Source organism: Ahaetulla prasina, chromosome 2 (assembly GCF_028640845.1).
Source record: "Ahaetulla prasina isolate Xishuangbanna chromosome 2, ASM2864084v1, whole genome shotgun sequence".
Lineage (NCBI taxonomy): Eukaryota > Metazoa > Chordata > Lepidosauria > Squamata > Colubridae > Ahaetulla > Ahaetulla prasina.
The window spans coordinates 5,223,154-5,236,007 of record NC_080540.1 but is presented as its reverse complement, the minus strand read 5'-3'; the positions used below and the strand labels follow the sequence as shown (position 1 = coordinate 5,236,007).

The 12,854-nt window shown below is 43.3% G+C and overlaps 1 protein-coding gene across 2 annotated transcripts; it reads left to right on the top strand.

Annotated features, from left to right (window-relative positions):
- Positions 1 to 782: 782 nt before the first annotated feature.
- Positions 783 to 12,560, top strand: LOC131192723 (zinc finger and SCAN domain-containing protein 22-like). Of its 2 annotated transcripts, none has more exons than XM_058172154.1 (4): positions 783 to 963; positions 3,480 to 4,323; positions 6,435 to 6,555; positions 8,580 to 12,560. In XM_058172154.1, the coding sequence occupies exons 2-4, from the start codon at positions 3,634 to 3,636 to the stop codon at positions 9,752 to 9,754; spliced, it is 1,986 nt and encodes a 661-aa protein (XP_058028137.1). In that variant the 5' UTR covers positions 783 to 963; positions 3,480 to 3,633; the 3' UTR covers positions 9,755 to 12,560. The 2 variants fall into 2 exon arrangements, with proteins under 2 accessions (XP_058028137.1, XP_058028136.1); XM_058172153.1 differs by having other exon boundaries at positions 3,480 to 4,350.
- Positions 12,561 to 12,854: the final 294 nt, after the last annotated feature.

Here is a 12,854-nt window from a genome sequence, read left to right as displayed (position 1 = left end):
ATTGGCCAAGTGTGATTGGACACACAAGGAATTTGTCTCGGTGCATATGCTCTCAGTGTACATAAAAGAAAAGATACCTTCATCAAGGTACAACATTTACAACACAAATGATGGTCAATATATCAATATAAATCATAAGGATTGCCAGCAACAGAGTTACAGTCATACAGTCATAAGTGGAAAGAGATTGGTGATGGGAACTATGAGAATATTAATAGTAGTGCAGATTCAGTAAATAGTTTGACAGTGTTGATGGAATTATTTGTTTAGCAGAGTGATGGCCTTCGGGAAAAAAACTGTTCTTGTGTCTAGTTGTTCTGGTGTGCAGTGCTCTATAGCGTCGTTTTGAGGGTAGGAGTTGAAACAGTTTATGTCCTGGATGCGAGGGGTCTGTAAATATTTTCACGACCCTCTTCTTGATTCGTGCAGTATACAGGTCCTCAATGGAAGGCAGGTTGGTAGAAATTATTTTTTCTGCAGTACTAATGATGAGCACAAATACACCTATTTCCTTACAAGCAAGGAGCACAAGGGGCCTCTCCGACCCCTCCCCCAAAACCTTTCCAAAAAAAGGAAAAAGAAAGAGAGAGAGAGAGAGAGAGAGAGAGAGAGAGAGAGAGAGAGATGACCAGAGAGCTTCAACCAGCAGAGGGCTAGACGGGACGCGTCTTCCTTTGCAAAAAGATTACAAACGGAGGTGAACGATGCAGTCTTCTTCCTAGACTGGCTCCTCTCCCGGAAATGGGCTTTTTGAACAAAAAGAAAAAAAAAAAGAGCAGGGAGGCTGGGAAGCACAGCAGGGTTTCTCCATTTTTAAAAAATTTTTAAACCACATTTGCAAACAGCCGGAAGCAAGAAAAAAAGCCGAAGCAACGCGTGGGAGTCAGAATTCAAGGACTGCAGCAGGCTCGGGTGCCTTTGTCGTGCAAGGCGGGTTGGAAAACGTTGGAAAAAGGAGACAAGGTAAACTTGATGGATCGTGACATCACATTGTTATTCCGTATACGTTGTTTTGTACGTTGTAATGCAGGGCCTCTGTTACGCGTGTAAATACGTCGTTACAGTAACGTTATGCATTAAATATACACGTTGTTTTATCATCCCTGTGCATCTATAGCCCATTTCTTCAGAAGCTCAAGGTGGCTATAGAAACACCACCCCCATTTTATCGCCCAACCACAACCTTGTTGGGTAGGGCAGAGAATAGAATAGAATTCTTTATTGGCCAAGTGTGATTGGACACACAAGGAATTTGTCTTGGTGCATATCCTCTCAGTGTTCATAAAAGAAAAGATCATCAAGAATTTATATGCTCTCAGTGTACAAGAATTTTTTTTTTTAGAATAGAACAGAATTTATTTATTTTTTATTGGCCAAGTGTGATTGGACACACAAGGAATTTGTCTTGGGTGTATATGCTCTCAGGGTACATAAGGAGAATAAAATACATTCATCAATAGAATAGAATTTTTTATTTTTTTTTATTGGCCAAGTGTGATTGGACGCACAAGAAATTTGTCTTGGGTGTATATGCTCTCAGTGTACATAAGGAGAATAAAATACATTCATCAATAGAATAGAATTTTTTATTTTTTTTTATTGGCCAAGTGTGATTGGACGCACAAGGAATTTGTCTTGGTGCATATCCTCTCAGTGTACATAAAAGAAAAGATCATCAAGAATTCATATGCTCTCAATGTACAAATACATTCATCAATAGAATGGAATTTTTTTTTTTTAGAATAGAACAGAATTTATTTATTTTTTATTGGCCAAGTGTGATTGGACACACAAGGAATTTGTCTTGGGTGTATATGCTCTCAGGGTACATAAGGAGAATAAAATACATTCATCCATAAAACAGAATTATTTTTTTTTGAACAGAATAGAATTTTTATGTTTTATTGGCTAAGTGTGATTGGACAACAAGGAATTTGTCTTGGGTGTATATGCTCTCAGGGTACATAAGGAGAATAAAATACATTCATCAATAGAATAGAATTTTTTATTTTTTTTTATTGGCCAAGTGTGATTGGACGCACAAGGAATTTGTCTTGGGTATATATGCTCTCAGGGTACATAAGGAGAATAAAATACATTCATCCATAAAACAGAATTATTATTTTTTTTGAACAGAATAGAATTTTTATGTTTTATTGGCTAAGTGTGATTGGACAACAAGGAATTTGTCTTGGGTGTATAGGCTCTCAGTGTACATAAGGAGAATAAAATACATTCAACAAGAATAAAAAGATAAAACACTTAGTGATAGTCAAGGTTAATAATAAGCTATCAAATTGTACTAGGAAACAAATAAAAACAATATCAATTGAAAGATATAAGAAGCCTGGTTATAGTAATAAGTGGAAAGATATAGCTACTAGTAAGGAAGAGAAGAATAATAGTAATACAGTCTTAGTAAATAATTTGACAGTGTTGAGGGAATTATTTGTTTAGCAGAGTTCGGGGAAAAACTGTTCTTGTGCCTTGTTGTTCCAGTGCAGTGCTCTGTAGTGTCATTTTGAAGGTAAGAGTTGAAACAGTTTATGCCCAGGATGTGAGGGGTCTGTAAATATTTTCACAGCCCTCTTTTTGACTCATGCAGTATACAGGGCCTCAGTGGAAGGCAGGTTGGTATATATATTTTACAAAGTTGACTTTGTAAATATATACAAATAGAATGAGACTATTGCCCTATACATTGTAAGCCGCCCTGAGTCTTCGGAGAAGGGCGGGGTATAAATGTAAACAAAAAAAAAAAAATTGTTTTTTCTGCAGTTCTAATTATCCTCTTTGTCTGTCTTGTTGGATTGCAGAGCCAAACCAGGCAGTTATGGAGGTGGAGAAGACAGACTCAATAATTCCTCTGTAGAACTGGATTAGCAGCTCTTTGGGCAGTTTGAGCTTTCTGAGTTGGCAGAGAAAGAACATTCTTTGTTGTCCTTTTTTGATGACGTTTTTGATGTTAGGTGTCCATTTTAAGATTTTAAAAATTTAAAAATTTAAGAGAGTATCCTCCTTCAGTTGTATTATCCGAAGAACATTGATCCCTTTCTTTCTCCTCAAAGAGGATATTTGGTAGCTCAGGGTCGAAATGAGGGGTCCTTGATGCTGTCTGAGCTTGGTTTCTTTTCATGCAGGCATTTCATTACCTAACTAGGTAACATCGACAGTGCTAAGGGATGGCTTGGTTTATCACTTGATTTATTTGATTTATTTGCCAACAACTCCGGGAGGCTTACAGCGTTAAAATCATAAAAGATAACAATTTCTAAAACAATAAAAGTGAAATCCCAATCAAAGCTATAATTATAGCTCAATTTATATAGTAGTAAATTATATATCTTGATATAGTAAATTATTATAGTAATATTTCTTGCTTTGGATGTTGTTCAATAATGTGAGATTAAAAACCCCAACAACCTCAAGCCGCCCAGCATTCCCTGTGGCTGATTTGCAAATCCCTTTTGTGTCTTTAGCTTTTCTTCTTTGACCAACAACGATTCAGAGATCGTAACCGGAGGAATCGCCCTTGATGCCAGCCAGCACGGTTGCAACGGTTTGCATCCCGGGGCAGGTTCTGGATCATCGGGCTGGGTGGTGCTTTTGTTTGGAGACCCTCTGAGAAGGACAATGGAAGAGCAGGACCTCAGGGATCACCCGCAGAAGAAAGATCCTTGCGGAGGGGAATCCCCGCCCCGAAGGACGGGCCGAGAGATCAAGCAGGAACCGGATGAGGGATCCCTTCAACAGTGGGAAGCTCAGTGGCGGGAGTTCCTGAAGACGGTGGAGACCCCGTGTTCGGGGAGCTCTAAACCACCCGTGAATCCGTGGGAGAATAGTTTGGCCTTCCTGGACTCCTTCGAGCAGGTGGCCCGAGCCTGTCAATGGCCCCAGAAGGAATGGGTGGCCCGGCTCCATCCGGCCTTGAGCGGAGAGGCCAAGCAGGCCTTTCTGAACCTGGAAGGGTGCAGCAAGGGGGATTATGGGAAAGTGAAGGCAGCCATTTTGAAAAGGGATGCCCGGCGACGGGAGGAACAGCGCCAGCATTTCCGGCGCTTCCGTTACCAGGAAGCTGAAGGGCCCCGAGGGGCTTACAGCCGACTCCAGGAACATTGCCAGCGGTGGCTGAAGGCCGACATGTGCACCAAAGAGCAGATCGTGGAGCTGCTGATCCTGGAGCAGTTCCTGGCCATCCTACCGCCAGAGATGCAGCGCTGGGTCCGGGCGTGCGGCCCAGAGAGCTGCTCCCAGGCAGTGGTCTTGGTCGAAGACTTCCTTGGGAAGAAGGAAGAGCTCAACATGTGGGAACATCATGCAGGGGTATATCATTGGGTCCTTTCTTATGAGGTGTGAGGAGCATTGATGACAAGGTTGCACCAGGACAGAGTCCTTGCCCAACTCATTTTTTATTACCCAGTCTTGATCTGTTTAGCATCCATGCGATTACAGGTAGTGCGTGCATACCAATGAAAAATGAGGACCAATAAGGGAAAATATTTGTAGCTCAGGGTTGACCTGTGGAGTCCTTGGTCCTCCCTGCCCTTGGTGGTTTTTTTTTGCAGGCGTTTCGTTACCCAACTAGGTAATGTCATCAGGGCTAATGATGTTATCCAGTGCTGATGATGTTTCCTGGTTTCAGTAAGGAAACGTCTACAAGAAAACAACCAAGCTCAGAGAGCACCGAGGACCGTTCATAATTAGGACCTCTGTTGCTAATGATGGGGTCACACGGTGCGACATTGCATGACCACGCCGACCATGATAGCAATCGTGACTGTCCAGTGGCCATCATTAGGTGAATACCACACAGTCATAGTGTCCCACGGTCACATGATTGCCATTTGCGACCAATGGAATGGAATGGAAGAGGAAGAGGAGAAGAGAGAATCAGAATTAGAATTAGAATTACACTAAACAGAGTTGGAAGGGACCTTGGCGGTCTTCTAGTCCAGCCCTCTGCTCAGGCAGGAAATCCTATACCATTTCAGGCAAATGGTTGTCCAATCTCTTCTTTAAAACTTCCAGTATTGGAGCATTCACAACTTCTGGAGGCAAGCGGTTCCACTGATAAATTGTTCCTACTGTCAGGAAATTTCTCCTTAACTTTAGGTTGCTTTTCTCCTTAATTGGTTTCCCCCCATTGCTTCTTGTCCTGCCTTCAGATGCTCTGGAGAAGAAGTTGAGCCCCTCTTCTTTGTGGCAGCCCCTGAGATATTGGAACACTGCTATCATGTCCTTCATGTCCTCCTTGATCTTTCTTTTCATAAGACTAGACATACCCAGTTCCAGCAACCGTTCTTCCTGTGTTTTAGCCTCCAGTCCCCTAATCATCTTGGTTGCCCTTTTCTGTACTCTTTCTAGAGTCTCCACATCTGTTTTACATCGTGGCGACCAAAACTGGAGGCAGTATTCCAAGTGTGGCCTTACCAAGACCTTATAAAGTGATATTAGCACTTCACGTGCTCTTGATTCTACATCCCTCTGTTAATGCAGCCTAGGACAGTGTTGGCTTTTTTGAGAAGTGCTCGCTTCCTTCTTGACTTCATTTGTCCGAAGTTAGCAAAGAAGGTTGTAAGTGAGATCATGTGACTGCAGGACGCTGCAGTGTCAAAATTGTGATCCAATCGCAATCACGTGACTTACTTACGGGACCGCCTACTGCCACCGATTGCCTCCCACCGACTCGTACGCTCTCACAGAGAGGGACTCCTTAGGGTGCCGTCCGCCAGGTAGTGCCGACTGGCGACACCCAGAGGAAGGGCTTTCTCTGTGGGGGCTCCCACCCTCTGGAACGAGCTTCCCCCAGGGCTGCGCCAACTTCCCGACCTCCGAACCTTCCGCCGCGAGCTTAAGACATATCTATTTATTTGCGCAGGGCTAGCCTAGGGTTTTTAGTTTTAAATTTAGTTTTAATGGGGTTTTATACTATTTTAGTGATATTTTAATTTCGGCCTAATTAATAAGTTTTTTAATTGTTGTTTTTATTTGTATTATTCTTATGTTTTTATTTGGCTGTACACCGCCCTGAGTCCTTCGGGAGATAGGGCGGTATAAAAATTCAAATAAATAAATAAATAAATAAATAAATAAATAAGGGGACACTGCGATGGCCACAACTGTGAGGTTGCAAAATGCCCCTTATTTGGCACTGTTGTATTTCTAAACAGTCGCTCAATGAGGGGATGTTCAGTGGGACCGCCTGTGGTCTCTTTTGGCATCTCTCTAGTACCCTCAACTTTGAGCTTCTATACGTGCACCCCAGTAGTCTGACGTGGTGGCCTCAAAGAGCTTTAGAGGCCACACTTAAAAATTTGGAGGGCCCTTGTATCCCTGATGGTGTAGATTGTGTTTGTGTTTGCTGCCTGTTTTCAACCCTTTTTGTCGAGTGTCCATGGGGCTGATAGAGGGCTATGCCATCCTTTCCTTTACAGGTATTATCGGAGGAGGCAGCAACAATCTCCAGAATGAGCCAAGTTGGAACTGAGTCTGGGTGGAGGATGATGTATGTGGAGACCAAACAGGAAAACGATGACGACAGTACTGATCTCTTAGGTAAGGAGACTCTCTCTGTCCGAGGCTTGAAGTTCCTCAAAGTTCCATTTTATGAGATATGTCATATTGGCACATCTGGGAAAACCCGAATCTTAAAGCTTCCAGGTTTTCTCCACCCAAAAGAAAATCCAAGCCCCTGCCCAGCACCCACATGTCCATCACATGGTCCAAGTCAAAGCACCATCACAACTGGAGATGCCTCCCAGTCACACCCCTCCAAGTGCAGGGCAAGATGTCCTTGACTCTCTGAGAAAGGAATGTTATTATGACTACATATCACCCCTGCTCAGTGGTGAAATCTGAACCGGTTTACTACCAGTTTGCTGGCTGTACATGCGCGCTGCATGCCAAATGTGCATTGTATGCGCAGTGCGCAGTGCGCACCACGCACTAACTGCGAGGTGCACATGCGCACAGAACACACCAAAAGGAGGCATGGGGCAAGTAGAACAGCAGGTGGGGTGCTGGGGTGTGTGTGATCAGTTGTGGCACACGATCTGAGGATGCAACTCAGCTGTGAATGTCAGAGCCTTTTTTTACCTTTTAAAAGCCTTTTTTACAACCTATTTGCCCCAATAGGTTGTAAAAAAATGCTTTTAAAAGGTTAAAAAAAAGGCTCTGATGATAGCACAGCACAGCTGTGATCGTCAAAGCCTTTTTTTTTTAACTTTTTAAAACATTTTTATTACCAATTCCAGAAAACCTGTAGTAAAAAAATGCCTAAAAAGTAAAAAAAAAAAAAAAAAAGTTCTAACGATCAGCTGAGTGACGCGTGATCTTCGGAACTTTTCTTTTTTACTTTTTAAAGCATTTTTAACCGGTAGTAAAAAAAAATGCTTTAAAAAGTAAAAAAAAAAAAAAAAGTTCTGACAATCCGGCATCGCTCACATGATCGTTGGAACTTTTTTTTTTTTTCCATTTTTTACTACCGGTTTGGCGAACCAATAGCCTTTTTTACTACCGGTTTGGACAAACCGGACTGAACCGGGAGCATTTCACCCCTGCCCCTGCTCCATACAATCCCCCCTCCCAGTTTCCCACATCAGTAAATGCGGTAGGCCTGAAGGCCCAATGCAAAAGATGGCTTCCAGGCCTAACACCTCGCACACCTGGACATCTGCCTTGCCAGCCCATTTCATCTGCAGCCGGCAAGGCTTTCCTGAAGGCCTCTGCAGCCAAGAACAGAGCTCCCGATCAATCGCTTGCCAGCCGCAGAAGAAGTCCCTGAAGGCCTCTGACAGCGAAAAGGAGGCCGGGGGCGACGTGCACAAGTGAGGTGAGTTAGTGGACGACATTCCCCCTGAAAATAAGACCTGGTGCCTTTTTGGGTGGCAAAATAAATATAAGACAGGGTCTTTTTTTGGGGAAACCCTGTAGCAGTGAGGAGTTTTTGTATTTTGTGATTTTGTCCAGTTCTTTCTCTTCTGCTGTCTCCTAGTCCTGCCACATCCATTGTCTAGAGCTTTTTTTCTCAATGGGAACCCCGAATATTCTGGAATAATAATAATAATAATAATATTTTAATTTATATACCGCCCTTCTCCCGAAGGACTCAGGGCGGTGAACAGGCAGATAAAATACAAATACACACAATAATTAAAAACATCCCTTAAAAAACTAATTTAAATGCCCAAATGTTAAAATAACATACTCCCCCATAAAATCACAAAACTTTAAAAACCCATCAAATAAAGATAAAAATCAGGCTAGTCCAGCCATACGAAATAAATAAGTTTTAAGTTCGTGGCGAAAGGTCCTAAGGTCAGGTAATTGTCGAAGTCCGAGGGGAAGTTTGTTCCACAGGGTCGGAGCCCCCACAGAGAAGGCCCTCCCCCTGGGGGCCGCCAGTCGACACTGTTTGGCTGAGGGCACCCTGAGGAGTCCCTCTCTGTGGGAACGTACCGGACGATGGGAGATATAGGCCGGCAGTAGACGGTCCCGTAGATAGCCCGGTCCTGGAAGAAGCTATTTCTGAATAACTTGGTTTGTGCTCTAACCAATCTCCCAATCTTAAATCCCAACAGGATCTGAATGGAAAAGTGAAACCGAAGAGAAACTGTGTGGGGATTTCTCTGAAGAAACCGAGCGGGAACCCTTTGAAGAGAAAGTCTGGAGCCGAGTTCAACCCGCGCACCGAGAAGGAAACCAACAAGAAGAATGGATCGATAAATCCCTTCCTTGTCCAGCCAGAGGGTTCCATGAGATCTCACTCCAGCAAAACAACCAGGGAGGAGAGGAAAGGAACGGATGCCTCAGTGATCGCTGGGAAATGTCTGCCGAGACTGAAACCCAGAAAAGTATGTTTGGGAAGGATCCCGGAGACAGGGAAATGCTTTCTGAAGGAGAGAGTTCGTACACATTTCTGGAAAATGGAGAGAAGTTTCTGGGCCCTTTAATTCCTCCTTCGTATCAGGCTGCCCATGCGGACGGGCAACATCAGCCCGCTGAATTCAGCAAAACCTTTTACGGTCCATCCACCCCGCTCAAACCACCGACGGTCCCCAAAACGGAAAAGTTGTACAAATGCTTGGAATGCGGGAAGTCCTTCAGCCGCAGCGCCCACCTGACCTCCCACCAGATCATCCACACCGGGGAGAAACCGTACACGTGCATAGAGTGCGGGAAGAGCTTCGTTCAGAGCGCCCACCTCGCCTCCCACCAAATTATCCACACAGGGGAGAAGCCCTACAAGTGCTCGGAGTGCGGGAAGAGTTTCAACAAGAGCACCAACTTTCTGAGGCATCAGAAGATCCACAAGGGAGAGAAGCCGCACCAGTGCGCCGATTGCAACAAGACGTTTGCCGACAAGCCGAGTCTTATTCAGCACCAAAGGGTTCACACGGGGGAGAGGCCCTACAAATGCTACGAGTGCGGGAAGACCTTCAGTCACAGGGGCAGCCTCAACGCGCATCAGCGGATGCACACGGGGGAGAAGCCGTACGGATGCGGGGACTGCGGGAAGAACTTCAGGGATCAGTCCAGCCTTATTAGACATAAGAGAACCCACACCGGGGAGAAGCCCTACACCTGCTCCGAGTGTGGGAAAAGCTTCAGCCAGAGCACAAACTTGAGTTTGCATCAAAAGGTCCACACGGACGGGAAGTTTCCGGCAGATTCTCCCCAAATACTTAACACCGGGATGGGCGTGTTAATCTACCCACCGAGTCCCACAAACAGTTTAGTGGCGCTTGAAAGCTAAGTGGTACTTGGCTCAATAGTAGTAACCGTGAGAGGGATCTTAGAATCCTAGTGGACTATCATTTAAATATGAGCTAGCCGTGTGCTGCAGCTGCCAAAGAAGCCAACACAGTTCTAGGCTGCATAAACAAAGGAATAAAATCAAGAAGTGTTTGTATTGCTTTATAAAGGCTTGGGAAGGCCACACTTGGAATATTACATCCAGTTTTGATCACCACGATGTAAAAAAGATGTTGAGACTTTAGAAAGAGTGCAGAGAAGGGAACCAAGAACCAAGGCTCCAAGGGAGGCTAAAACATATGAAGAACAGTTGCATGGCCAGTCTAGTGAAGAGAAGGACTAGGGTGACATGATAGCAGTCTTCCAATATTTGAGGGCCTGCCACAAAGAAGTGGGGGTCAACTTATTTTCCAAAGCACCTAAAGACAGAATGAGAAACAACGGATGGAAACTAATCAAGGAGAGAAGCAACTTAGAAGTAAAGAGAAATTTCCTGACAGTGAGAACAATTAATCAGTGGAACAGCTTGCCTCCAGAAGTAGTGGGAGTTGGTCTAGAAGACCTCCGAGGTCCCTTCCAACTCTGTTATCCTGTTATACTATTAACCTGCTCCTTCGGTTGCATCAGAGGCCTTTGTGTTTCCATTTCCGCTCTTAACCCGTTTATCCTGAACTCTGAACTTTTACCCTGAACTTTTCTGTCCAAGCTGCACCTCTACGGAACTTGGAAGCTCATTAAAATATGCAGAATATACCCACGGGGTTCCCTGTATGGCTTCCCTCTGGACTCTCTGGCTTAAAATTGTTACCTTTTGTTGGCAACGCAGGTAGTCCTCGGTTTACAACCATTTGTTTAATGACTGAAGTTACAAGGTCGCTAAAAGAAGCGACATAACTTCGCTTGTCTCTTGGTGTTTGCAGATTCGTTCCTCATGATTGACTTAGGTGTAGCATTCCGTGGATTTGGGCAGGGTGATGTTACGGCCTGGATTAATTTATATGCATATTGGAATATATAACAAGGGGGTGGAATAAATCGGGGGTCTCCAATCTTGGCAACTTTAAGACTTGTGGACTTCAACTCCCAGAAGTCCACAAGTCTTAAAGTTGCCAAGATTAGAGACCCCTGGAATAAATGACGTCATATTTCTCACTCCAGTGGATCCTTGGGATTAATACAAAGAGCCTAAGACCCTGTACAGATGGTCCTCAAGTTACAATCGTTCATTTAGTGACTGTTTCAAAGTTACAACAGCACTGAAAAATGTTGACAACGATCGTTTTTCACACTTCCTACTGTTGCAAATCCCCATGTGATCAGAATTCAGACTCTTGGCAAGTGACTCATGTTTATGACGGTTGCAGTGTCCCGGGGGGGGTCATGCGATTCCCTTTTGTGACCTCCTTGACAAGCAAAGTCAACGGGGAGATCAGATTCACTTAACAACCCTGTCACTAACTGAGCAATTGCAGTGATGCACTTAACAGTGGTGGGAAGGAAGGTGGTAAAATGGGGTGAAATTCATTGAACTGTCTCACTCAGCGACAGAAATTTCGGGCTCAATTGTGGTCGTAAGTCGAGGGCTATCTTCATTTATAGGCCTCAATTTCTTCCATCCGAGGCGTGTTCTGAAACTTCACAAATGTTTCATTATCCAATTTCAAAATTGTATTAGTTTATCAAAGCTAATAAAGCTAGGGCCTCTGGTGGCTCAGACTGCTAAGACAGTCTGTTATTAACAGCAGCTGCTTGCAATTACTGCAGGTTCAAGCCCCACCAGGCCCAAAGTTGACTCAGCCTTCCATCCTTTATAAGGTAGGTAAAATGAGGACCCAGATTGTTGGGGGCAATAAAAGTTGACTTTGTATATAATATACAAATGGATGAAGACTATTGCTTGACATAGTGTAAGCCGCCCTGAGTCTTCGGAGAAGGGCGGGATATAAATGCAAATTTAAAAAAAAAAAAGCATAAAATACAACAATACAAGGGAAATTTTTAAAAAATACAGTAGTGGCCAAAATTGTGGAAACCTTTTGGGGAAAGTGTCTTCTCTAAAACTAGTTAATAACACCACCTTTTTTTGGAATAGTACCATAAAATTATATATCAGTGGAAAGATAATTTTATCAAGAATGTAATGCAATAACTTTTCGGAAGGATTTGCTATTAGAATAGCAGTTACAGTATAAAGGAGCAAAGTAAAACACGTAGAAAAAAAAACCTAGATATACAAAAATTAACACCATAGATAAAACGAGAGGTACAAAAATTATCACATCAGTTAATACTTAGTTGGGTAACTTTTAGCATGAATTATGGCCTTATAACATCTTCCCATGGAGTGAACCACGTCTTTTAGTTCTGCAGCTTTAATAGTGTGAAACCAAAATTGAATGATTGCTTCTAATAACTGGGTTTTATTGCTGGATCACTTCTGAATAACAAGTTTCTTTAGTCGGCTCCATCGATTTTGAATTGGGTTAAGGTCTGGGCTATTCCCAGGCCATTCCAGCAGTGGAATATGATTATCTTGACACCCTCCCCCCCACAAAAAAGTGGCATTATTAGCCATCAAACCTCAAAAATACACATTTCTCAAAAGGTTTCCACAGTTTGGGCCACTACTGTAAATGTAAAATAAATTAAACTCTTTTCTTGAAGAATGAGTTCATGATATAAAGTTCCTGTCCTTCAGTAAAATTTACTCATCTGTCATCTCTATTACAATCTCATTCCATACGGGCCAATCGCTTTTTCTCCAGGTATTGTTCTTCCTATTCTTGCATTAAAGTCAGCCATTAGTATTTGGTCTCTGCATTTTTCTTTGTCTTGAAGACGGGTCGCATCGGCGCAAAACTTTCTGATCCCCTCATCACTATAGCTTGTTGTTGCCTACGCTTGGATGATTTGAAGCTTATATTGTTTGTTTAATAGCACAAAGCATTGGGGCTACTCTGATATACTTTTGAATTTTACGACAGTCTTTCAGGTTATACCATAAACAGCCATGCCATCCAAATATTAATTCATGTCTCTCTAGGTTGAGTCAGCCTGTTATTTTGGAGTGCTGCCCATTCTAGGGAAGAGAAGGACCAGGG

Coding starts and splice junctions, on each gene's coding strand:
- LOC131192723 (XM_058172153.1), top strand. CDS start 3,634: ATGGAAGAGCAGGACCTCAGGGATCACCCGCAGAAGAAAGATCCTTGC. Junction 4,351..6,434: donor ATTGGGTCCTTTCTTATGAG/GTGTGAGGAGCA, acceptor TTTCCTTTACAG/GTATTATCGGAGGAGGCAGC. Junction 6,556..8,579: donor CGACAGTACTGATCTCTTAG/GTAAGGAGACTC, acceptor AAATCCCAACAG/GATCTGAATGGAAAAGTGAA.